The sequence below is a fragment of the Teleopsis dalmanni genome, chromosome 1 (assembly GCF_002237135.1).
Source record: "Teleopsis dalmanni isolate 2A chromosome 1, ASM223713v2, whole genome shotgun sequence".
In the NCBI taxonomy this organism is placed as follows: domain Eukaryota; kingdom Metazoa; phylum Arthropoda; class Insecta; order Diptera; family Diopsidae; genus Teleopsis; species Teleopsis dalmanni.
The window spans coordinates 3,658,373-3,685,388 of NC_051846.1; the positions used below are offsets into that span (position 1 = coordinate 3,658,373).

The 27,016-nt window shown below is 29.8% G+C and overlaps 1 protein-coding gene across 1 annotated transcript in view; it reads right to left on the reverse strand.

Moving 5' to 3' along the window:
* Positions 1-27,016, reverse strand: part of LOC119673226 (GATA zinc finger domain-containing protein 14-like) — a 56,469-nt gene that overhangs the window by 9,872 nt on the left and 19,581 nt on the right. The window contains exons 2-8 of the mRNA XM_038084470.1: positions 20,876-21,007; positions 18,895-19,119; positions 17,460-17,571; positions 11,942-12,081; positions 7,968-8,563; positions 1,913-2,673; positions 385-505 (exon numbers count right to left, since the gene is read on the reverse strand). Coding sequence (XP_037940398.1) covers positions 385-505; positions 1,913-2,673; positions 7,968-8,563; positions 11,942-12,081; positions 17,460-17,571; positions 18,895-19,119; positions 20,876-20,998 — 2,078 coding nt within the window. The 5' untranslated portion in view covers positions 20,999-21,007. The remainder of the gene's footprint in view (positions 1-384; positions 506-1,912; positions 2,674-7,967; positions 8,564-11,941; positions 12,082-17,459; positions 17,572-18,894; positions 19,120-20,875; positions 21,008-27,016) is intronic.

Consider the following 27,016-nt stretch of genomic DNA (forward strand, 5'->3'; position numbering starts at 1 on the left):
TTCTAAGTAAAATAGGGTTTAATGAATTTTTTATAATTATATACAAAAGATTTATAAATACATTAATACAAATACTTAAAATGATTCCTAAATTTTATGTGAAACAAAAAAAAACTTTAATGCATTATTTCGTTGAATATGGAATACGTTGAATAAAGATAACAATACAATATAATAAACTATTTTTCCATGCAGATTTTACCACATCAAGTGATCCCCATCCAACATAATATTTGTTTTTTTCTTTCAATAAAATGTTTGAATGCTACCTCTGTGTATTTTTCATATTATCTTTTTTATTATAATTTTAAAAATACTTGAAAATTTATATAGTATTTCTTGTTATACAAAAATTAAAAATTTTCCAAAGATTTTTTTCCTTACCTGGGTTGTGTGGCATAGCCAACAGCTATTTCGATTGCAATGAACGTCCCCACAATAACGTAGGACACCAACACTAGAAAAATTTCATTCATGGCAGGCTTAGATAGAATGCACAGCAAAACTGTTAATAATAGAAAAATGTAATTATTTATTAATTTTTTTTACTTATTAATATTTTCTATTTAACAATTTTATTTATTTTAAATTAACTTTAACAAAGTCGAATTTATTGAAATGTAGAAGGCGTTATTGACATAGTAAGAAAACAATTTCGAATGAGTCAAAGTTATAGTTGACCCGCAAAATAAACATTAAAATAACTATCAAGAATTTAATGTTTGTTCATCTTGAAAAAAGGAAGATACTTTATATATTAGTATGAATATCCTTTAACAGTATTTTCTTTTTTGTGGGCCTCAGTATACAAGACCGCCATCTTACATAGATAAACTATGTACAATATATTACACTATTGTACAATATTCTTCAAAATCTTAAAGATAAATTACAAATTGATTATTTCGATATTTATCTTTTAACTTCCGTTTTTCAGATATAGAATTAAGTGACCCTGGTATTAACAGATTTTGTAAAATGTGTTGTAATTTTTTTATCATCTCATTTGCACACGTCGCAATTTCAATACTGTGAGGGTGAAATCAATCAATCCCCTACTATGGCTTGGTCTAGAAATACGGGAATAGAATATTTTGATTATACGAATATTCTACAGCCATTTCCAGGATACTATTATTTTTAATTACATCACATGATTTCTTATATTTTTAACATTTGTTATCTCTTTTAATAGATGAATTTGTCAATATAAATTTATTACTATGTGATAAAATTATTAATAATTAATTACTTGTGGTTAGTTATCGTTGCAATAAGTAAGAAAAAATATATTTGATTTATTTTAAAACAATTTATTTTATTAATAATGATTTCTAAACCGTAAATATCCTTGATAAGGAACTTCATTGTCTTGCTTCTAAATCAATTAATTCGAGTAAAAGTTATTTAATCAATTTAATGTGTATAAATAAATGTCATTTGAAAAAACAAATGCACTTATTCTTACTTTGCTTCATTTTTCAATAAATTACTGTAATCCAATCTTGCACTGTAAGTGCAGAAAAAGCATTTAAAAATAAATTACAAAGGACTTTCATTACAAGCACAAATTGTGAGTGCAATCTGGACAGGACTGAATGAAGGACTTGAAGTTCCCATTGTGACTTAATAGTTCGCATTGTGTTTCACTCTTTGTAGCAAATTAACTCAATCAAACGTGCAACAGATAAAGTGGCACAGGTGGAAGTGGTGCTACACAATCCGGAGTGACGTGATAAGCTGGCAACTGTGCACAGTGGAATTAAAGCATTTAAGCTATCAAACTGTCACCTCACTTTTGTGTGGCTTACGAAATGTTTACTCAGAGGATTATTTATTAATAAATTTTTATATAAATACATATATATATATATATATAGAAAAACAGAAAATATTCAATTGAGTTACTTACAAGCATAAACGATGACACAAATAATCATCACAACTAGAAATACCAGTACACGTTCATCGATAGCAATAATAACGCTCAGCACTAACTCAAATAGATTGGAGTCTGTACTTCTGGTTGTCTGACTACCTTCAGCCTCATTTGGTGATTCCTCATGCGTAACGGTTGAGTTGTGGCCAATTTCCATGTAGTCTGCGGTATAACGCACATTTGTCGTATGATTATTATTGTGATTATTCTGTGCCAAAACATCACTCAAATCTTCGACATTCGCCACGTTTTCACCGACAATATCGTCATCATCGTAAACATTGCCAGCAACAATTTTATCGCCAACGTAAGGTAAATTTTTATTGCCATTATGTCTTTTGGAAATGGTTTTCTCATTATTTTGTTTCTTCTTCTTATTGTTGCTGTTATCTGCGTTATTATTGTTGTTATTGTTGTTATTATTGCCATATTTGTTGTCAAAGCGTATGCCATTCGCTGACATTTCTAATTTTATGTTATTGTTGGGAGTTGTGTATATATCCTTTGACGTTATTATTTTAGTCCTTCGTACGTTATCAAAGTTGCCATAGTTTTCTCTTGTGATTTGCTCTTGATGTGTGGTTTGACGTTTCCTTCGCTTTCGCCATCGACCTCTACTTGAGTTGTTGCTGTTGTTGTTGTTTCTACCTTTTTCCTGGGCTTCCTCGACACGAGCATGAGATTGCGTTCCATGCGTTCCCTGCGTTGCATGCGTGCCAACGTATCTTTTCAATCTATTTTTGAAATTGAAAATTTTCATATGAATAATGTTGAGATTTTTATTTTAACAAACAATAAATAAAAATGTTAATTTTAGAGAACACAATTTTTGTGGCTTGAATGTATATCATGTATCCTTGTATTTTGATTATAAAATATAAAAAAATTTATTTTAAAATATGAAACAGTGAAGTAATCAATTTTCAAACAATTCTGAAGACTAAGGACTTATATATTATTTACATACTAATTTTCAATGTTTGATTTAAGGATGTATATTTATCTACTAACCATACATAAGACCACAATACGTATATTTAATTCCTTATGAAATATATTATAAAAGAAAATAAATTATTATTTTTGAAATCCTAGTTTGGTAATATATACTAAAATTTTTAATAGAAACTCATTTTTGAATGAACTGTTCTTTTATATTGTACAGTATTATTTAATATAATACCCATAAATCTTTTGATTATATTATAATTTTAATCTTATAAATTGTGAAATATTGGACATGAAATAAAAGTTAAGTTATTCAACTACGTACTGAATTCTGTTTCTTTTTAGGAAAATATTGCATTTCTCAAAATGCATTGCGGTGTCAACAAATTACATGTTTCGGAAATATTTGGGTGTGCCAATCATCTTCCTAACTAACCACAATAAATTATAATTCGGATAATATATTAATTTTAAGTAAACTGTTTTATAGTTACTTCGAAATATACTTGAAATCAAAATAACTTAATAATATTACTTACAATTTTTGTAGGTATTCCTATATTATTGGCACCCTATTAAATATGCTTAATACTAGGTACATTATATTGGAAGATATATGGATAGAGCATTACGTCACTGGAATCACATTATATTGACAGATAAATAAATATTTTTACCATTAACACTATACTTATAAAAAGCATATACGTATTAAAGAAACTGTTCATTAATAGAACTGAGACAGAAAAGTTTCATCAATTATATGATATATTTGATAAGCAATTAAATATTTCGATACAATAAATATTTCGATACCTTGACATCGGAGACTATTTTGCATTTCATAATGTTCACCTCATTATGTCCACCACCCTTCAATGAGGCAATATGCCACACTAAGTGGCAGCATAATATAATAATATGCTAATAAAAATATGATCAGATAATAAAAAGCAAAAGAGATCCCATTAAAGAGGTTACTAGGTGGACTGATAATTACCTAACAACTTTGACAACAGATGACAACGTCAGAACAAAATCAATTAAATTTTGTATATCTGGCAACAATACTAAGACCAGAATAAAAACAATAAACTGGCCTATGATAGACAATACAATGTAAAAAAACAAATAAGTACAGTTTTTATAGTCCAAGTGAGATGCTATTCATTAATCAGACCTGAATGACCACCTTAAAAGTAAAAGTCTAGCATCCACTGCAGAAGGCATGGCTCCCTTAATAATAAAAGAAAATAAAAATAAAAACTAATCTATGAGCTTTTATTTACCTATATCAGCCTCTTAAAGCACCAATTAAAAATAAAGACTAAGTTTATGTTAATTTTGCTTATAAAAGGGTGATATAGTTATATTATTATGCTAACATTGCTTTATTTTTTAAATAGAAATAAAATTTTGCCTCTTTTCATGATTTATCAAAAATTTGAATTTAAAAAAATGAAATTAAATAAATGAAACTATTTTTTTACTCCTTTCAAATTCTTCAAGAACTCAAACAATTCATGGAGTGTGTTCATATTAAATTTTGAAAAAAAAAAATTTAAATAAATAAAAATGAGTTTTCATCACCCCAAAAGCGTAGGATATTCTTTCAGCAGTTTTTCTTTTATAATTTCTAATATTTGACGCCTTTGAAACTCAAGCTTTAATACTGAAATAAAAAATAACAGCGCACAAATAAAGACAGACACAAAAAGAAACTCTTAACAGTGGTGTTATATGTGATATGTTAAGTCATATTTGCTGTTATTATTGCGTCTTTTTAACTGCTTTTGTTGGGTTGTGCTGTTCTGCTCTGTTTTGCTCTGTTTTGCTCTGCCGTTGGTAATGTTGTTATTGCTTTGAGTTGTTGCTGTTATTACTGCTGCACACTGTGTATGAGCTTTTGATGCTGCTATGAAATTCTATTATCAGTTTTTTTTTGTTCGTGTACTATTTTAACACTTCTATGCAATGTAAAGAATTCTTTTGTGTGTTGAGGAATTCTTTGATTTTCTTCTTATTTGAGTGGGAACAGTTTAAAGAAAAATAGAATTTCAATTCTATTGTGAATAAAAAAAATCAAATCAAAATCAATTTATTTTCTTATTAGATTTTTCAATTTGTATAAAAACGAATTTCAAACGAATTGTTCACTACACAAGGCTCGGTTAACATTATTCTGCCCGCATTGCGATACTCCGCAAAAATTCAACTGTAATGAGATAAAAAATTTTATTTCATAACTCTAGCGCCCCTTTTTTTCGTACAAATTTCCACTTAATAGTTTCAATCCAATGGAGAAGTGGCAAAAATACACTTCAATACGAATTTGTCTGAAATGAACTTCAAGCTTTTGAACATTTATTTTTCCCGCTTCCTTGGTTGCCACTCACTGTTGGCACTCTTAAGAGTTGAGCGTTAATTGATTTTTCGCGTTTATTTCTACTTCTGGCGAAATTTGCTCCTTTAGAAATGGGCACTGCCATGTACTTGCCCATTTAAATGAATTTGGCAGTTCCATCGAATTTTATTCCTTCAGCACGTTTTCACTTATCTTCGAGTAAAAGGAGTGCCTACACGTTAATTGCTCCTTTTGATTTCTTCCTATAAATGGCACAGCAAACTTTATTGAGTTTTCCGGTGGTGAAAATGCAGACAAAACTTTAGCAAGTTTTGAATGTTTAATAGCAAAAGTTAATTTAAAATTTCTTTTTATCTTTTTATGTGAAATAAGTTTCCAAATCAAATTCAGATTAAGTGAATAGCATTTTATTTATAATCATTTTCAAATATTTTGTCTTAATTGAGTTCTCATATAAATACAATTAAATTGAGGCATATTAATGCACGTGCAGTTAATACAAAATTAGCAATGACGAATCTGGATACTATTTAGTTTAAATTAGAATCTTTAAAGTCTTCGAATACACACGATCTAAAACCGTTACAAAAACAAGAAAAAAACAGTGTGGAACAAGCCAAAATATTGCAACGCTACTTTTGGGCAGAGTATGATGCGTTTGTGATTGGTTTTAAAGCTATACTTCATGTTTAATGTAAACATTTTAGAAATAACTAATATATTCTTAAATTTGAAATAATATCAAGTATTGCAACAAAGGAAAAGATAAAGTGCAAAAAGTTAATGAATTGCCAAGGGTGTGGTGCTTTTTTGGGTCATCTCAAAGCCATTATTGTCAGCATTATGCCCCGTGTAAAAAAGAACCACGAAGCGCAACTCTTTTGCTTTTATAGATTTGACTTAAGATTTCCCATTATCAAAGTTTAAAAAGCTATGACGCTATTATTAAGATTAAAAACTACTACATCGTTATGTTTATCACTGCTAACGCCTTTTTCAAGAAAGTGTTCTAAGTGAGGCAGGTTAGAAATGTAAGCTCCATTGGAAAATAGTATAGTTTACTAACGTGACATATTACATGGTCTTATATACACAAGGTTCAGTATGAGTCTGACTTTTATTTATTTATAGGAGAGAAGATGTTAATTATATTAATACTGAATCGTTAACAAGAAATATGAGAATGATACCACATATATGAAATATCAGTCTTACTAAATCTTTTGAAAACTTTGTTGCAGTATATACCAGTCGGACGCACTTGAAGCTTAAAAGGATTTTTGGGACACAATCATTATAAGTAATAAGTGATTATAAGTGATATAAGTGATTAAATGGAACCATAAACAAACAAAATTTTCGGTTTTACATCATCAAAAATCGTCAATTTGCTGCAAAAGTATCTCTTTACTACTAAAAATTGACAGTGTGGTGCAGAATTTGGGTTAATGTTGTCATATCATCACAAACATTTTCGATTGGGGAGTACAAAATCATCTCTGAAGATGCTAACTATCATTACTAAATAGTAGTTAAAAGTCATTCAACCACCACGTTTTCAGTGCACCCTTTATATCTATAACTACAGTGTACTCTTTGTTTACATGATTTTAAATTCTTAAATCAGATCCTTGACGTTTTGCTCTGACTTATCGCTAGTATCTAACGCCTGTCACCTTTTGGATCTCGCTGCTTTTATCTAAAGAAGGTTCTTTCGTCTTTTGTTTTATAGAGAGCGATATTTTCAACAGCAGTGTAGTGATACCCCTTATCACAGCATTAGTTTCACATGGGACAGAACTTTAAGAATTTTCTCAAATTCTTTGTGTGAAGAGATGAAAAAAATCCATGCTTTAATTGCCCGAAGACTTTGCCGTATGCGATTATATATAGCTATATAAATTTTTTTTTACATAATAAATTTGAATAGCCTTAATAGTTTAGCATTTAAAGGGGTCAAAGTGTATAAGAACAAAATCAAAAAATTGTTTTTCTTTTAAATTTTTTAATAAATAATTTATTTTTGTTAATAAATATTTAAATATAGTAATAATAGTTTTTATGTTTTGAATAAAATTCTACAAAAAATTTTTAAAGGTCATATAACAAGTTTATGTTTCAAACTATATACGTGTTAGTTTAGAAATCATTTCTTAGCTGAAATCCATCTCCCAATCTTTTCCTACGGATTTTTGAGCTGAAATAAATTAGAACATAAACTTGTTATATGACAATTAAAACTTTATAGAAGAATTTTACTTAAAATATAAGAACTGCAAGTACTATTGCTAAATTTGGTTATTTGGCAACAAAAATAAATTAATTCCTGTGCATATATACTATAAAAGAGGTATGAAAATAAAAATAATGTGTAATAAAAAATATGTTGTGAACCATAAAAATATCCTCTTTTAAATAAAAACTTATACCGCTGAATTGAAAGTTTTTAGTGGCAGATACTTTAAATTTACCAAACTACAAGATACGAGCTCGTTAACTTTTATGCAAATTTTATGCGCCATTAAAACTCTTTAAACTGGTGCCTGATATACAAAACCGCAAGTGCCATAAAATCAATATCTCAACTTCAAGATACTTGCAAATAAATCACAACACCTGTTCAACTCTCCTTGCCGTGCAATGGAAGTGCTCAGCCCAATTGTGTTTAAACTCTGAAATTGGCGGAAGCCGTTAGCACTGAAATTTCGCACTTACCTTGAACGCTTAAAGCGATGCTCCGTTGAAAATTTTCGTTTTTGCCTTGAGAAAAAAACCAATGCCGAAGACTGCAAGTTAGGTTTTTCCACTGCGCTTGTTGCTACCAAAGTGTTCGGTCCACTGCCGGCAAAGTCATGCCCGTCATCATTGTCTTTACCAGATCCATTGTCGAAATTTACCACTGACAATAAAGAGTTTTGATTGCCCGACGGCAACGGTTGTGAAGTTATTGCTTTCTTCGCTATTTCCTTGTTAATTTGTTTCGCTGAATTGTAACTACCGCTTTTGATGCTATCATCACCACCCTTATCATCCAAAAAAGCAGTCTCATTTTGCTCGTACTTCAACCAGCTCTCCACTTGCCCCCAAGCGAATGGCAGCGCTGTGGCATCGAATGTGTCGTAGTCGTTAACCTCGAAGTTGGAAGCATTCACGTCGGCGAAAGTTGTCGAAAAGTTTCGACGCAACTGCAGCGTCGTGAATATGATGTGCGCACTCGACAGCGCCACTATAAGTGCCAATAGCAACGCCAGGACGTGTGTTGTGTTGCTCTGGTTCATACGTAGAAAGTAGCGCTGATAGAGCATTTCCACCTGCAAAAGGAAAATCAAAAACAGTAGCGGATATCGTAAATAGCACAAAAAACGTAACGTAACAAAAATAAAGTTGTTGCAAGAATTTAGCACACGCCACACCCCCACAACAAGCACCAAAACTTTTTGTTCTATTAAATGTGCTGTGCTTGTCTGAGCTGTGTATGCGTGTATGTGTATGATGAAGTGCAAGTGCAGACGTAAACAGGAAGGCAGAAAATTTGTGCAAATTTCGTTGCTAATAAAAAATATTCACTTTGCGCCTCGTAAATAAAGTTGAGCGCTAAGCGCTCTATGAAGTCAGCGATAGATGAGCTCAGATACAAATCCTGCTAAGGACACCCTCACCATCATGTAAGAGTTCGGAGTTCGCTAATAAATAAGCACTTGTTTATCGTGTTTCTATTGTATCTATTGTTTCTATTGTGGTTGTTGTTGTTGTTGTTGTTGTTGTACTGATATATCTTGATTTTAAGCAGATTCCTAGAACAATTCGTTTAGAACTTTTCTACTTAATTTTGTTGGGTGTTGTGTGCTTGTTGCACTGAACACTGAAATATGTTCGGATTACGGAGCTTACAGTTCCTTACTATCAACTATTTATGTGCTTGTTATTTAGCCAGTAAGTAAATTAATAAAGTTAAATATTTAACAAAGTAGATTTGAGCTGCAATAAACACAAACTTTCGAAACTTCTCTGCTAGCAGTTTTGTTTGGTGCTAATCTTCAATGCAAACCATTTGTAGTCGGCTTAAGGAGTACTTTTGCAACATATAGGACAATAGCGATATGGCAGCATAAGGTAGGAAAGTTATTTTATTTACAGTAAATTTAAATAAATTTGCTATATAGGTTTAATATATTTGATAAAATTGATGCTTCACTGTCAGTTCATTACTAAATATCAAAAGAATTAACAGATCAAAAAAACGAATTGATGAGTTTTAGCTTGAAAAGTAAATACTGGTAAATCTAGTAGTAGTTTGAGTTTTAAAAATTTTTACAAATTTTTACAAAAAAGTTATTTAATTTTTAGAAATAATTTTGATTTACTTTAATTTTGGTTCGATTTTCAATTTATTAATTAGAAGAAAAAGTAATATTTTAAGTTTATACCAATATTCTTCTAGGTATGGAACTACATCCAATGCTACTATTGCTCAATAACAACAAAACTCGTATTGGGATCGAAATAGAATACTCCCATTAAAACTTTTAAGTTTTTGACTGATAGTCCTTACCCCGAAAGATCAGGTACATCATTTACCCACAAATACGGAAGATGCATAAGCAACTGAATATTTCTAATATATATGACTAAGACTAGTAAAATCAAAACAATTCACTGTAAAAGTTTTCGTACTAATGATAATAAGAGGGCGGTTTGATAAGTCAGTGACTTTTTGAATAAAACAAATTTTTTTCGGCAAATAAACATTTTCTTTTTCTACATAATCACCTTTTAGCTCGATACATTTAGTCCAGCGTTTTTCTAATTTTTTCATTTCCTCCAAATAATAGGTTTTCTCAACTCCTCAGCCATTTCTTTAGGTTTGGAAACAGAAAATAGGCGCAGAATAATATGCTGGATGGGCAGTTCGTATCCCAATTCGTGGATTTGGGATCGTTATGCTTAATCAGCACACGAAATTCACTTTTTTCAATTTTCGTAAAAATTCACGAGGTTATCTGCTTTGAACGGCTATCAAACGCCAACTGAATGACTTAGCTTGCTCAAAATTAGAAAGTTGCCCACTAGTACATAGATTACAGCTGACGGCAGCACTTTTTTTTGAAAAGTATTTTTGAAAAGTAGTAATAGATCTTTTTCAAAAATTTTTTCTTGTTATGTTGGTACACCCTTTCTTGACATATGATACAAATTTGAGCGCCATCTGTCAATTAGTTTCTTTACAGCAGCTGTTAATGTGAGACTACCTCAAGTGCATTTAGCGATTTTTACTATTGAAAATTCTTGTTGTACGTCATTTTTTGACCAAACATGGCACCACTGTCATCGCTCAGGTACCATATTCGCCAGATCTGGATCCGTGCGACTTTTTCCTGTTCCCGAAACTCAAAATGCCCCAAAATACCCCTAAATGTCGATTGAATCGGTAAAAGAGAATTCGCCGAAGAAACTAGAAGCCATACCTGCACGGGCCTACGAAAAGTGTATGGAAGATTGAGTTTAGTGTTGGCATATGTATATCGCTTCAGAAAGAGCATATTTTGAAGGAAATAAAATAAATTTGGAATAAAATTTAAATTTGCGTGTTTTATTTACAAAATCCGGGTACTTTTTGAGCTGAAGGTATATGGTTGTGATCGATTTTATATATAGCATTTAAAACTGATAGCTGTTCATATATTACAAATGATGTGAAAACAGCTATAGACTACATAACATTAAGCCCGGACTATGCCACAGAAATTTTTGTTTTCGATCCTATAGAAAAGACTAGGTGTCAATACGTGTCAAAGAAATTTTTGTTTTCTATTCTACAGAAAAGACTGGGTGTCAAGGGGTGTCGAGATCTTTGGCAGACTGGCTGCAGTTACCATATACATGATTGGCAGGTGCAGATAGATCTAAAAGTGGATATTTGTTTAAAGGATTTGCAGGTAAGGCAGTCATAACATCTCCCTGATTCCTGCAATATTTTTTGCACTGAGATATGTGTAATTGAAAAATAGCTACGCTGAAGAAGCTAGTACCATTCGATTCTTTAATAACACTATATTTATACTATCTATAAACTCAGACCTAATTATTGCTCCAGACTAATAACCGTTGTATATACACAAAAATTTAATAATTTATGCTGATGTTTTGAATTCATCATCGTTAGCAACGTACACGTTATAGCCTTTAGGGATATTTCATGGTTTGTATGCAAAGAAAACAAAATTTTGTTGTTTGAAAAAAACAAACAAAAAACAAACATAAAATGTTTTTAATTGTAATTAATAAAGTGAAATTAAACAAAACAATTTTTAATCTGCAATGAGTTAAATGTGCAAAAAATTTTAAAATGTATAATTTAAATGAAATGACGAGGGCCGCACTGCAGTTTGTGTCATAAGTGATATTTGCATGCAGTGGCAATTTCAGTTCCCCATAGAAAACTACAGAAATCAGAAAGTAAATATCTAACTAGACACAAGTCAAGTTGGGAAAAAGTTTGGAAAAGTTAAATAAAATCAAAAAAAAAAAAAATAAAAACAAACGTTTTAAATCCTTGAATGAGTAGAATAAAGGGAACGTGTGTGCAAAACCTTAACTGGAAATGTAGCCATTTTGGTTAGATAAAATTATACTCTGCAAATTTATACTCTGCAAATTTATACTCTGTGCAGTTGTGGATGAAAACTCACCTGTAAATTTTTGAATTGATGCTGACTGCATAAACGTAAAATCACACGATTTAGACGAAACCAAAAGGATATTGTCGGACTGAGGTTGCCATTGGGATTCAGATTTCCCTCAACATTACGTGAATCGCTGGAATCATAATCTGAAAATATAAAAAGTTAATGTGTAAATAAGTGGAAAATTTGTAAAATATTTAAGTAGCAAAGCGAATGTTTAACGAGATAAAATGGGTGCTATTTGCGATAATATTCAACTGTTTTAGTTAGGATTTGTGTGAAGTTAAAATGATTGTTCAAGTAAAACAAAAACGTACAAAAAATATAAAGTTTATTTAATTCAAATAAGTGGATTTTAGAATGGTATGAGATACTCTTAAATAAATTTATCACATTAGGTATAAAAATAAGTTTGCGTTTAAAAATCAGTATTTGATACTTCAATAAAAGGTAACAAAAATATTGAATTACAGTGAACGCACACTTAAGTTAACATTGATGGGAAAGAGCAGCAATTATATTCGATTGAAAGAATTTTTCTCAGCAATATTGTATGCTTACGAGAGATGTTTGCTTATAAACGCTTTCCTTTAATAGGGATTTCTAAAGATCACTTTTTATTATAAACTAATAACATTTTTGAAACATAGTTTAGGTACTAAAAGGTAACTATTTCCCATAAATGTATTACAAACTTAAATTTAAGTCAGAGGAAGCATTCGTACATGTCAAGAAACCACTTTAGTATAATTTGTTGCAAATATTTGCAACAGAACGTCATATTCGCTTATCTTTACCTAACTTGATAATCGATTATTCCGTACACATGTCCTGTCTTGTATGTTTTCGTCAACCACAGGATAATTGCTGTAAATCAACAACTTTGCAGATTGCATAAATTTGCATTCGATGAACTTTTTAAAATTCAATGCCTTGCTTGCAAACATATTCTCACTCCAACAGTTCGAAGGAACGTAGAAAAGCCTGGGGTGAAGTAATTTTCAGATTTCATAAATATTTTCCATTTATTCAAGTATCTTACAGAGTGAGCATCTTACATAGTTGGTAAAGCAACTATGAAGTTTGCATAAAACACTACTTCGCAGCACTAACACAATTTGCATACGAAATTGAAAGTTTTTGCAAAGTTTTTTTTCATGTGTTACTGAACTATCTTCAATCTTCAGATATGCATACTTTTATCTATTCGATAAGGAAACTTAAGAGAAAAATTTGTGGTTTTAATGAACAAACATATTCAGCTTTTTCAAGCTATTATCCCCATATATCTACAAATTAAAAGTATCGACTATAATTTAATAAAATCGTCAACATCACTTACTGAAGTACTTAAATCGAATACTGAAAATGTTCTTCTAAGTTAGTAAGTTCGTTCTCCTGTTGATCTGTTAGTAACAGCAGAAAATACAGTTTTCTCAAAACTATCCATTCTTACTGCACCCTTTATGGGAACACTGTTTTCTTCTGAATTCCGACAAATCTTAAATTATGGTCGCTGGCAGGCATCATAGTAAAACGGTCTCTTTATGTCATCCGCTGTGATACCTCCGAGATGAAAAGGGGTTATAATCTAGCACTTGTTGGGGTCGTAACAAATTTTTGGTAATGTATAAGCTATTGCCTTACACCCAGTATCGACAAATGATACTGTTCACATAACTGACCAATTCTAACCAAACATTTTATAAGATTATTGTTTTTTCTTGATTCCTGATAAAGCAGCGTTAATATAGACGTTGTTGCCTCACACTTTAGTTATAATTAGTAAAAGTGGCTCTAAAAATGTTCTTACTAACCAAACCCTTTAAACACTTATGAGATCGCTGTTAACTGCCAGGTTCTAATCAATGTAAGCTTATGTAAAGATATTTACTTAACACTCAGTAAAAATACGTTAATAAATGGACGTTTATATTTGAATTCAGGTTTCAAAATCGAGTTTACATGAAGATAAACTAATGGTTTAAAAATAGCGAGATTAAACCGCTTCTTCTGATAAATTTGTGCCAACGTTTTCGTTCGTATTTGTTGCTGGGGTTGTCCTTGTTTGATAATCGCTGAATCATTGTCGTCTTAAGTAGTTAAATTAACTTAATGATACGTGTCTCTTAATGTCACAAGATTTGTAAACCAATACTTCAACTGAGGACTAACTTATAAATTAAAACTCAACCCTTTAACTGATTGCAGAAACTTATTGGAAACATGTATATAATCCAAAATCCTTAAATTGAAAGAATTAAATGACTACCAGGTCTACGTCCTGGAACCACTCGACAAGGTTGAAAACCAAGTACCATTCAATACTCCTAAAAGGGAAAACACGAGCAGATGCTTGCAAGCTACAACACCAATAATCTGTTTGCCCGGAACAGAATTATGTTCAGTTTCTTACTCATTAACTTGTAGGCGGATTGTTTATTTAATCAATTAATAAAAATATTAACAATATTATATACATACATATTTTTAAATTAAAATGAATTAACAACTATTTTATTAACCAGGAATTTAATTAAACATTACTCACAGTATTCATGTGGAATATGTCTTGATCCACATATAAGTAGTACACAATATATTAATATTTCACAATTATTCAGTTTCTAATACACTGTATATATAGAGTTACTTGAGTGGTTTAAAAACAATAGTACTATTTACAGCGTAAAAATGCTTTATAGCATCAATATTTTTGAAAATAAAAAAAGCTTTTTCGTTTCACTAATGCATCTCATTCAAATTAATATTTTTTATATTTTTCTAATCTAGTTCTGCTATAGTGTCTACTGAGTAAACAAGCACCACTCTGACGAAAACTTTTTTCTTTATTTTAGAATAAATTATGAATAGTGATAAATTTTAAGTAAATAGAAATATTAACATTTTAAATAATTAAAATAATGTATTGTACTTTTATGGCAAGTAAAACAATTCTGAAACACTGTTTTCTTTTTTTAATGCTGAGAAATAATAATAGGGAATATAAAAGTAAAACTTTTATTTTCATTCAATTGTATTTCATAACTGGCTTAGTACAGGCTTAATAGATGTACTTGAGATCCAAAAATAATATACAAACTACTCGGTTAGACTAGGTTGAAAGGATGCTTACTGAAAGGGGTTTCGACACTTTTACTCGAAAACATTTATTACTCATTGTGATATTTTAAAACTAACCTGCGAGAGGCGACTTATAGTAACCACTATTGTCTCTGTGTATTATCATTGTTAATCTATTTAATATTCAAACAAAATTGTGGAGATCCGACAAATCCATCTCTGTAATGTCTGTCTGGAACGTGAAAAAGCGGAATCCAAATCAATGAAGTCACTTCGTTTATATTTTTATGAACGAGACATAAAAAGTGATCAACGGATTCTATCTTTCCCTTACCATAGAAGTTTTTGTAGATTCTATTGTAGAAATATATTACAGTTGAGGAGGAATGCACAGTGTGAACTATGAAATCCAACAAGTATTCTCAAAGACTACTGCCAAAGCTGCCAAATAGTCAGACAAAAATTATTTCAACCAACATAAAATGAAGTGTTGTTATATTTTTACAAAAAATTATTGATTATTAAATTTAACAATAATTTCAATATCTTTTTAAATATTTTGCATATAAATTTAAGCAATAAAATCGCTCAAAGGTTGCAAACATAAAAGAGGAAGCCGTCGAAGAGGATTTATTTTATATAATAATATTTTTTTAAATAGTTCAAACTTTTTTTTTGGTCTTTGTAACTAGTGATTGAAACCAAAGCTTTATTCAGGTACAATCATATAGAGGTTTTTCAAACAGTAGTGAACTACAACAACAAAAAATTCATTTTATAATTGCAATAACTTCAGTCAGGAACTCAACAAAAAATATCGTGTAAAAACACTGCAAGGCTTACTGTAGTTTTTTCTGATTATTAGTATATAGGAATCCACGTAGTGAAATTGCACATGCCTCATAATCCTGCTGAAGTTATGGTAACCTGCAGGAAAAAGAAACTGTAAAACATTTCCTCTGTGAATGCAGGCTTTGGCGTCTAGAAGAAATAGGGTTTTAGAAAGGTACTTCTTTGATAGTTTATCAGACTGTTTATAAAGACAAATTTATAAAGACAAAAGACCTATTCAATTATTTAAATTAGATGGCATGGATTTAGTCCATATTCTTCTAATTTAGGGGTTCTTACGAGGTATGTGGTAGATGGAAGTTATTTGATGGCCTGTCACTGCAAGCAATCAACAGTCGCAATAACCGATATGTCGTTATATTTATAAATTTCATGTGACAACGTAAATTAAACTTTATAAAATTGTCGTTATATCAGGTATCGTTTTAAGTGATTTCTACTGTATTTTTATTATCCGCTTAAATAAAATGAAAAATTCTCTTATCAAAAAAGTACACTTTAAATCGTGTATTATTTATCAAATTTTTAATAGTCGCACATGAATCAAATTTGACAAAATATCAGCAAAAAGTGTTTTTTTAAAAAAATATATTGATTTTGATTTACAAAATTAGTTTACTCAGCATGTTTTCAGACAGAAGAAAATCTCTTTCGATATAAATGTCATAGATAAATTTGCCACACACAGTGTTTTTGCTGATCCATTAGAAATACGAGTAGGAAAAATTGCCAGAACCAAAAAAGGTAACAGGATCTGACTATGCATTTTGGCATTATCTGAGTATGGTTGTTTGGTTTTCATAGCACGACTAGCAAAAATATCTACACAAAATTGATGAACTCGATATCCAACAGTGATTTTTCAATTTGTAAAATATAAGTATTTGTTATTCCAAAGTTAAGCAAACAAACCCACAAACTGTGGCGGGAGCCTAAAATGAAGTTAAAGGGAGCCAAAAATAATCAAAATTCAAAACAACGGCAACGTCGAAAGCATCAATTTTAATTCGAAACATGCATTTTGTTAGCTCAAAATGCACACATTGCGTTTCACTTACAAAGCAACTTCAACAACCACACGTATGTGTGTCGATATGGATTTACTCAATCCTTATTTGCATATTCACGTGCGCGGCTTCAATCCTTGCCAACGGAATACAAGCAGGGCTATGGCACTATTCCTATATCCAAGCCTGCATCAACTCTGCCAAATTTAAAACTATTAAATAATATGTGTGGTTGCGTGAACTACACACAATGCGTGGGATGTGGCTTCTACAATATTGTGCTAAATAATGTGGTGAAAAGTATCTAGATACATGCTGACTTCATGCGTGTGTTAATTTTATATTCACACAAATATGCATTTATAACAAAACGTTTAGATAAGCTATATTTGGCTTTGTTTCAAAACTTTGTTTAATGCTTTGCATATTCAGCAAATTAGAATGATTTTTTGTGTCACGATTTGCTATTAGTAAAATTTTATATTTCAGGTATGTTCGAAATTTCTATCTTCTCGTTATTTATAATTTTTGAACTATCGCAAATATTTGGCTTGCATAAATATTTAAAATTGTTTGCTTACTTTGTTGCAGCAGTTGCGCTTCATCACGTTGATAAACCATAGGACTCTGACATGTCGAACTGGAATTGGTTGAGTCAATAGATTCATCGATGTTACATCGTGTTATGCCCGCCTATGAAAAAGAGAAAAGTTTCCAATTATTTTAGTAGTGTTACAAATAAATAGTCAAAGTTTATTCAAAGTGTAGGCAAATATTTAGTTGAACTGATAGTTTTATAGTTCAACTATCGGTTTGTGTCAATGTGAACTGCATATAAAAATAAACTGCAAATTTGTTTTTCAACACCGAGAGTAAAATTAAAAAAAAAAATTTTATTTATGCAAAACTGCTCTATGCACTTCCGTTCACACTTTAAACAATTTACGTAAATTGCCTCCTCAGAAAAATTGCTTCAGCTGCAGCTGTAAGGCCAATGTTTGAGTGGCCACTTGGGTTGAAGTAGCATTCTGAGTTCACACGTGCCATATTTGTTTAGTTTCTTCTCCCTTCTGTCCTTCTGCTCTTTTAATTCAATTTACATAAATCGTATGGAGAGAAACTAGAGGTGTTAGTCGTACGCGTGTATATTTTTCAATTGCTCACACCTAAATGCAGTAATCAAGATCTCGGAATATTGTAAGTGAATTCAAAAAAAATAATTTTCAAAATTTATTTTGCATAAGAGTATATATATTATTATTCCATTTATTTGAACATTAATTCAAAAAACAGTAAGGTGGATCAATATTGTGGGAGCCCAAAATATATTGATTTCATACTAGCTATATAAACCAGTACTATTCCTCTATAAATATACAACTTCAACGACTCCTATAATATTGAAATGATACAGCTGTGTTTGTATATGGAACTTGACTACTAAGTCCCTTAAATTGAACTCAAACATACGAACAGAACAGTACTCAGCTGACCAAATCAAAAATGAGGATATATGCTAGGTTAGATTAGGTTGAAGTTGCGGCCTTGTACCCCAAAAAACCGACTTGAGCACAAATAAAGACCCGTTGTGGTACCACAGGATTGGAGTGTGTTCATAAATAGACAAAAGGTCAGCCAATGCCGAAAGGCAATGAGTACTCTATTGCGTAAAGCTGACATGAGTACAATGAGTACTATATTGCGTAACAGTTCTATGAAGTAGGCTAAGTCTATAATTTAGCAGGATGACAATGACTTGTCAAATTTTAGTCAAAATTTGGTAATAATCACTAAAATATACATAATAATAATATTTTTTTTCGTAACACAGAATATGGGTCAGATGTTAGCATGAACTATTGCCAATAGTCGCAGTATTCCGTTCTATTGGAAGATTAAAACTCCGTCGTTTTTAAATAAAAATTTATTTGGGACAAAACAATTTCTTTTTTAATTTTTTTACAACATTTACAGCATTTTATGTAAACTAAGAGACAATCAATTCCTACAACTTACCGCTATAAGACTGCTGCTAACAGCTGCTTTTCCGCTCTTTGAATTAGGATTGAAGTGTTCAATCACCTCCCAGTTGGATTTTTTTGGTGTTGAAGGCTGCTGAGATGACATCTGTTGCGTTGTATGTGACTGGTGACCAGGGACTTGCAACTCTAAACATGGCTGTGGAGAACTGGCTTGCTTTAGTGATGCTGAGCGACTAAAAAGTTTCTGCTTTTTTGTCTCCTGATAAAAATTGTAGAAAGATTTATAAAAATAGTAAGTAAATGTCAATATGCAGATATAAAAAAAATACCAACAAATATATATAATGCCTAATAATAACAGCTGCCTTATTTTAAAGTGGCATAAAGGTTTGAGATAACTTATTGGTCCAGAATTCAAGATAAAAACAAAATGATATGTGATCGAAACATATCAATATTTTATTAAAAAATTTTTCGATTCCTTGTACTTGCAGTTTCAAAAATAATTATTTACGAATAGTTAAATACAAGAATTATTTCCAAGACCACTAATGTTGGGTATTTGGCAATACTCGAAACAACTGTATGGTCAGCCAAAAATTCAATTAATGAAAATAATATAAAAAATAAAATTTTTGTTGTTGTAGTTCATTACTGTTCGAAAAAAACCGCTTCAATAAAAAATTTTGTAAACGAAAAAAACGAAAAAAACAAAATGATATGTTGATACAAAATATTTAAAAAAGAGAGCACTTTAATACAAAATATAAAAAAAAAGACAAAATGATACACTGAAGCAAGGAATCATTCATCATCTCTATATTAGTTTAATGCACAATATTCCCCAAAATTTTTGGCTAACCCTACAGCTGTTTCGAGTATTGCCAAATATCCATAATCATTGGTCTACTTTTTGAAATTATATACTACATGTAATAATTCAAAAATAATTTTTTGAGACTTCAAGTACTAGGGGTTGAACTCATGCCCTGCCAAATTTAAAGCTCAGAGTCACTGTTTATTAGCCAACTGACTCAAAACCGTACTTAGCTCGTACGAAAGTTACACTAAAACAAAAAAGGAAGGGCCTGTTCAGCGTATTCAACATATGTCACAAGTTTATATAAGTTTCTTTCGTATTATAAAAATTCATTGGTTCACACAAACACATAATGGAGTAAGAGGAATGAGAAATATTAAATAAATTAATTTATAAAGAGTTTTTTTGAACAGTAGTGAAATACAGCAACAAAAATTTTTTTTATATTATTTTAATTAATTGAATTTTTGGCTGACCATACAGCTGTTTCGAGTATTGCCAAATACCCATCATCAGTGGTCTTGGAAGTAATTCTTGTATTTAATTATTCGTAAATAATTATTTTTTGAGACTGCAAGTACCAGGAATCGAACTCGGTTCCTGCCAAATGTGAAGCTCAGAATCAGCGTACCTTAACCAACTGATCCAAAGCCGTACTTGACTTTTTTTGTTCGCATATTTTTCTGGAGTTTTGTTACTATTACTATGAAAGTTTTTATGAACAATTTTACTTGCTGCGTTTATATTAGAACTAAATTAATTTAGTAAAAAATAAGTATAAATAAAATTTTTCTGTTGTTCTAATTAGAAATATTCTATCGATTCAAAGAACTAACTAAAATAACTGTCACAAAAATTAAACAAATCTTACAGATGGACTTAAAGCATATTTTAATCTTACGTGGCTTTAATACGTATTAAAGACATAACAATTATTTTCTATTGCTTAATTCCAAAAGGAAGAAGCTGTAGCTACCATTCTTTTCAGTTTCATTTTTCATATTATAACATAAGTACGTGGGTATATCTACAGAATACGCATATGTGTCACTGTACATTTTCCTCATAATAAATAAAACTGGAATGCATGAAATTTTGACGAATTAAAAACAAAAACATGTGAAACAAGCGACAAACGAAAATATAAAAAAGGACAGGACATAATTGCTTTATAAATGAAACAAAAATAACTTACATCCTTTGGATTGTTGCTCACATGTCGCGTGCCACGCAAGGATAAACGCTTAGACCATTCTTTCTTCTGACTCTCGGATGAGAGTGAACGAAATATATGTGCGGAGGATGAGGATGTTGACATTTTAGAATACTGAAAAGAAATTAATTGGAAAAAAAAGTTTTTAAAAACAATTTAAAATATAATTTCATTTAATTCATTTTAAATGCTGACAATAATTAGGGGAGAAAGCACGTTAATAAAAAACGAAAGCACAATGTATCCAATTAATGGTATACTTCTGTGTTCTTTTATAAAAGAATTAAAAATACATTACGAACGCAAAAAATATTATGTGAAGGAGTTCTTAAAACTGCGAATATATACGATTGAATAATAGCAATAATATATCTAAGAGTAGATTTTAATAACAATAATTAAAATATTTTTATAGCAAACTATGTTGTTTTCCATTTTTATATTTTTTTTTTGTGTTATTTTAGAAACTTCAATAATTGTGTGATTAGTATCATCTTTTCTAAATACTAATTATTTTTTTAATTATTTATTTTCGTTTTACTTTCACAACGTTATTTAACATATGCACCTTTCGAGAGCAACTACATAAACTATATAAGAAAGTTACTCATACGCAGTGTGTGACGTAAAAAAATCGCTTTTGTTTTTTTATTTCATTAATTTGATTATAAAATAATTAATTGCTGGATGTTAACGATAACAATTTCTTACTGCTATTTGTTTTCGTAATTTTAGATAATTTTTAAATCATTGTCTAAACTTATATATTTTACGATCATTATACAAATTTCATAATTAGGTTACTCATACGCAGTGGGTTGCGATATGCCAATGAAAAAAAATTTTATATCAAAATCATTTAATTATAAATTTAATTTATTGTCTGATTAATATTATTCTAAGTTTTTTCACTACTAATTGCTTTCCCAATTTTAGGTTATTGTTTCAAACAGAAAATTGTTCTCCCAAATCATTCCCTATAATTGTTCTAAATTAATTTTGGGCTAACACATAAAATAGATTTAAGTACTGTGTGGAAATAAATTCGATTACAGCTCTTAGTATTGCGAAAGCTTAGTAAGTATTGCGATTTTTATTGAAAGCAAACAATAGCAAAAACACAAATTTTATGTCCCTAATTGTGTCTATGTGCCACTTAAGTCAATGTGTGCCGAGCACGCAATTCGCAAAAAGGATGAACAGAAATACCACAAAAATATATGGCCTAAAAGCACGAATTTCAAAATATTTACTTGACTTTATACACTCCACTAAGAGTAAAATCGAAAAATAAATATTTTTTAGTACATCAAATATACGTCTGTATGTATCTAACATATGTATGTCTGTACAGCAAAAAAAAATAACAATTGTGTGCCACTTTAATGCTGAAGATACAAACAATTTCATTCATATGCCACATAATTTTACGTACATGTGTCAGCTAAATTTGGACAAAGGCACAATTTGTGGCATCAGTAATACAACATAACATATCGATTCCCCTACCAACGTTCGACATAAATATGTCAGAAGCAGCAAAAATAAACAAATTGGTTTTGTGTTTCAGTAAAACAAACAATACAAATCGAAATTGAAAATCCCCATCGAAATCGGTTTCCTAATAGCACTTCTACCACTTAACTCACCTTTGGCTGGCGTTATGGAACACAGCGTTATGCTGAGCTATGACAAAATATAGTGAAGCACATTCGATTTGATATTTGTTGCCAAAAATTTCAAAATCAAATCTTACATTTACTCAAAATGCGGGGAGTATCAAAATCAGTCCATTTCGGTCGAAATGAAATAATGTGGGAGTCAATTTTTATCTGAGTGCAGCTAAACCTGTGCAGATAGAGCAAAAGCAATAAAAGTATTTTTGGTGTATCGATAAAATGAAAAAAAAAATAACTGTTTGGTCAGATGTCAACATAAACTACCCATTATGTACATTTATAATGGTTAAAATAAGACTCAGTATTATTTTTGGCAAAATTATTGTATATTATTTTGTATTAGTTATATAGATAAATGAAAGCTTGTTTTCTATTTTTACTGCAATTTATTTTTATTCTTTTATGTATAAATAAAAGAAGGTATTTTTATTTTTACATATCTAAACAAAAAATATTTTCTATAGATATTACTTTTTATTTCTTATTCTTGCATGAATAATGGCATTTTTTTTAATTTTTTTTTTTACTAATCACTTTTTATTTTTATATTTTTTAACAATTTTTCTTGTTATTCGGATTCCATTCTTTTACATACAAATAATTTTATTTTATTCTTATCGCTATGTTCTCTATATATATCTGTTTATTTTTGTTTCTATTACTTAGTTTCTATTCTTATATATTTCTTCAACTATAATTGCTATTCTGATTCTATTCTTATACATACAAATAATTTTTTTTTATTCTTAGTACTATACGCTCCTTATTTATTTTTATCCGACATTATTGCTAATCCGATTCTATTCGTACACATATGAATAATTTTATATTTTATTTTTATTATATTCATTTATTTTTTCTATACTGATAAATGAAAATTTTATTGCTTTTATTTTTGACATTCATTTTCTAGAATTATATATATAAGAATGTGTATATAAAAACTTTATATTTTATATCTCTTGCTAGTCTCATTGCATTCTTATATGCAGAAATTAAAACCTTTCATTTAATATCTCTTTATTATCCATTCTTATACTGTACATATAAAATTTTCTCTTTTGTTAATGGTATTCGGTTTCTATTCTTTTATGTATGAATCAGTTTTTGTTTTCATTTTTATTGCTTCTCAGATTCCATTTTTATATTCATAAATGCACTTACTTCTATATTTCTATAGCCATTTGTTTCCTATTCGTTAACGGATAAATGAAACCTTTATTTATATTCTTATTACTATTGGTTTTTAATTCACAGATAGATAATATTAGCTTTTTTTCTGTTTGTTTAACTATTAGTTTTCTTTTCTTAAATGTTTAAATTAAAATTTTTTATTATTTACTTTATTTTATTCTTATACAATAAATTAATTTTTTGCTAATCTTTTTGATATGCAAGTTCTATTCCTAAATGCATAAATAAAGTTTTTTTCTATTTTAGATATTCGTTTTCTATTCTTGTTTAGATAAATTATCACTTTCTATTCTATTGTTATATTGTTATGATCTATTGTTATATATAAAACATAACTATAGAAACATTTTTTTCTTTTATTACTACTTGATATTTCTATTCTATTTATACTAAATGTTCACCATCTTTTACACCTATTGCTATTCACTTTCTATTCGTATATGCATGGGTGCAAATGAAATTTATACTTGTTCTTATGACTATTTATTTTTGACATATAAATGCGATTTTTTTCTGTATAATTTTTATTAAATTTCTATTCCAAAAAATATAAACAAAATTTTTGCTTTATTTTTAGTGCTGCTAATTTTCTATTCTTAAATAAAATTCTTTTTATATTCTTATTGATAATTATGACATATTCATATATGTTATGTATTATAAATCTTCTATTTTCAGTTGATATTGTTGTTCATTTCCTATTCTTAAAATCAGAAACAAAATGTTTTTCTAATCTTATTGCTATTTATTTCCTATTCGTATAATTAATTAACTTTGTATTAATCGTTAATTATTAATAATAAAATAGAATAATTATTCAATAGAAGAAGTATCCTTAAATGCAACACAATAAATCAATCATGGTCGCAGTGTCCAGCTCTCTGTAAGCCAATATATATATATATACATATATGTATTCTAACCTTAAATAAATGCCTTTAATAAAAGAATTTTCTATGTGAACGTTATAGTATACGACTATACAACTACAAAACAATAAACTTTTTGTACTTCAAACTTTCAAATAAATAAACAAAACATTTTTTAACTATTTTGACAACGAAATGTTGTACTTCCAATGAAACCCATTGATGCATGATATTTCGGTGTAGTGTAAAAGCAAAACAACGCTGAATGCAGCAAATTGTTGTAAAATGCCTTCAACTTTTTGAGATGCTTTTTTACTATTTCAACAGCTGAAATTTAGATTTAGTGCACACACTAAACCACAAATACTGAACGTATTTTCACAATATAAAAGTATCTACCAACAAAAAAAATCCAAAAGAAAACAAATCCATTTTATTTCCTAGACAAATTTTAACTTTCACAACTTCAATGCTCTGTCCTTGAACTTTACACAATAGAAAATCAATGCATTATCCTCGTGTATATTTTGTTCATTACGAGGCATATCAGTTTCTCTTCAATAGCGAGAATGCTACACCGTGTGATTGTTTATATTTTCCATCAAAAAACTGACAGGAATGCAATGCTTGAACCAATAATTGGTAAAATTATCGCAATGGTTTCCTTCGGTTGTGCCATAAAAAACAATGACCAAAAAGTTGTGTAAGTTCGTGCGAAACAAAGCTAATTACAGCCCCAAACAGGTGATCACAATGGCGAGAGTCTAGACAAGATACTTAGGTGCTTCATTTTAGTTGTCCTTCAATTTTGTGTGAAATACTGCAAACGCGTGCAGAATATTTAATTATGCTTTCATCTCAGCAGAATTACATCTCTTGAGATGTGCAGGAAGGTACAAAAAAAAATATACAAAGGACCTTTTTTGTGCTTAAGTGGAAGATGAAATAAATGTTGGTAAAACCAAAAACTCACTAACATATTACTGAAACGATACTTTTTTCTTCACAGGTAGTGACGGATCAAAGTATTTTAGAGTACATGAACTTATTAGATGTTGGACACCCATAACTTAGCTTTTAAGATTTTTCTTCAATCAACTTTAAAACTTTTGAATCTTTGAAATGATTTTAAGTTGGTTTGGAGTGTAGAATTTAGAATTTACTGCATTAATTGGTAACTCATTCTAGATAAGAAAATAATTTATAAAATATTATTGAATGCAAGTAATTAATTCAATAAAAAATAGTGTAGAAGAAGAGTGATTACATATATATAGTACAATTAAATCATCCATTCTTCTTCATCTTCATTCCATTGCGTTCCCAGGGGAACATTGGGCAACAAAGTGCTTACAGTTGTACCTAACGAAGAGATTCTATTTCAACATAGTTTCGTACCTCCAAATCCGTTATGCATGCTTCCAAAGTAGGTGGATTCGCCATATAAGTACAGGTACTACTTGGAGACTATAATTCCATCGAATTTAGACTCATGTTTTATTTTCAGAAAATAGTTAAAAAAGGGAGCAAAACACTGCTGATGGGTTACAAGCACAATGTCAGTCCTGTAAGCATTGTATATAGTGACAGATCACTTTTAAATAGGCCGCTCCTAGCCTGGAAAACAAACGTATTTTGCAGCCAATCATTATGAGTACCGACGCTACATTGTGAACTGCGCTTAGCTTCATTACTCCTCATTTGACCTTACCGGCAAGGGAGGCCCTACCAGTAGCAGGCTACCGCCGGCATCACTCGAAGACTCTACGTAACTACTAACCCGCCTCACCACGTCAAGGTGGCAGTCCCCGAGGAAGACTACAACCTTATTCTGTCTTCGATCCTCTGCCTTGTTTTTCTGTCTTCATTTCTGCTTTTGTTTTTTGGTTTATTTTTTTATTTTTTTCTGATTTTTTATTCCTGTTTTTTTGTTTTCTTTTTTTTCTATTTTTCTGAGTTTTTTGCATGGTAAGACGATACCAGGCTACTCTGTCACTCTGCCAATCGATCATTGTATCTATTCTCTTGTATCTCCTCTTCTGTATTACCCTAAAGTTTTCTGTTAAGGCTTTTTTCAAGTGTATTATATAAAAAATAAATTAAAATTTCATATATACACAAATTTTTTTAATTAATTGGAATTGGAAATTAATTTGTTATTTACATATTTATCTACATGTATATAAATTTCATATTCTATTGTATTAAACTCATTTAATTACTAGAATCTACAACTAAATTAAAACACATTAAAGTTTAAAGTGAATATGTGATGTAAATATGTGAAATAAATATGTAATGAAAATATGTAATGAAAATATGTAAAATAAATGTAAAAAGTAAATAAATATAAAATAAATATAAAGAGGTTTTCGAACAGA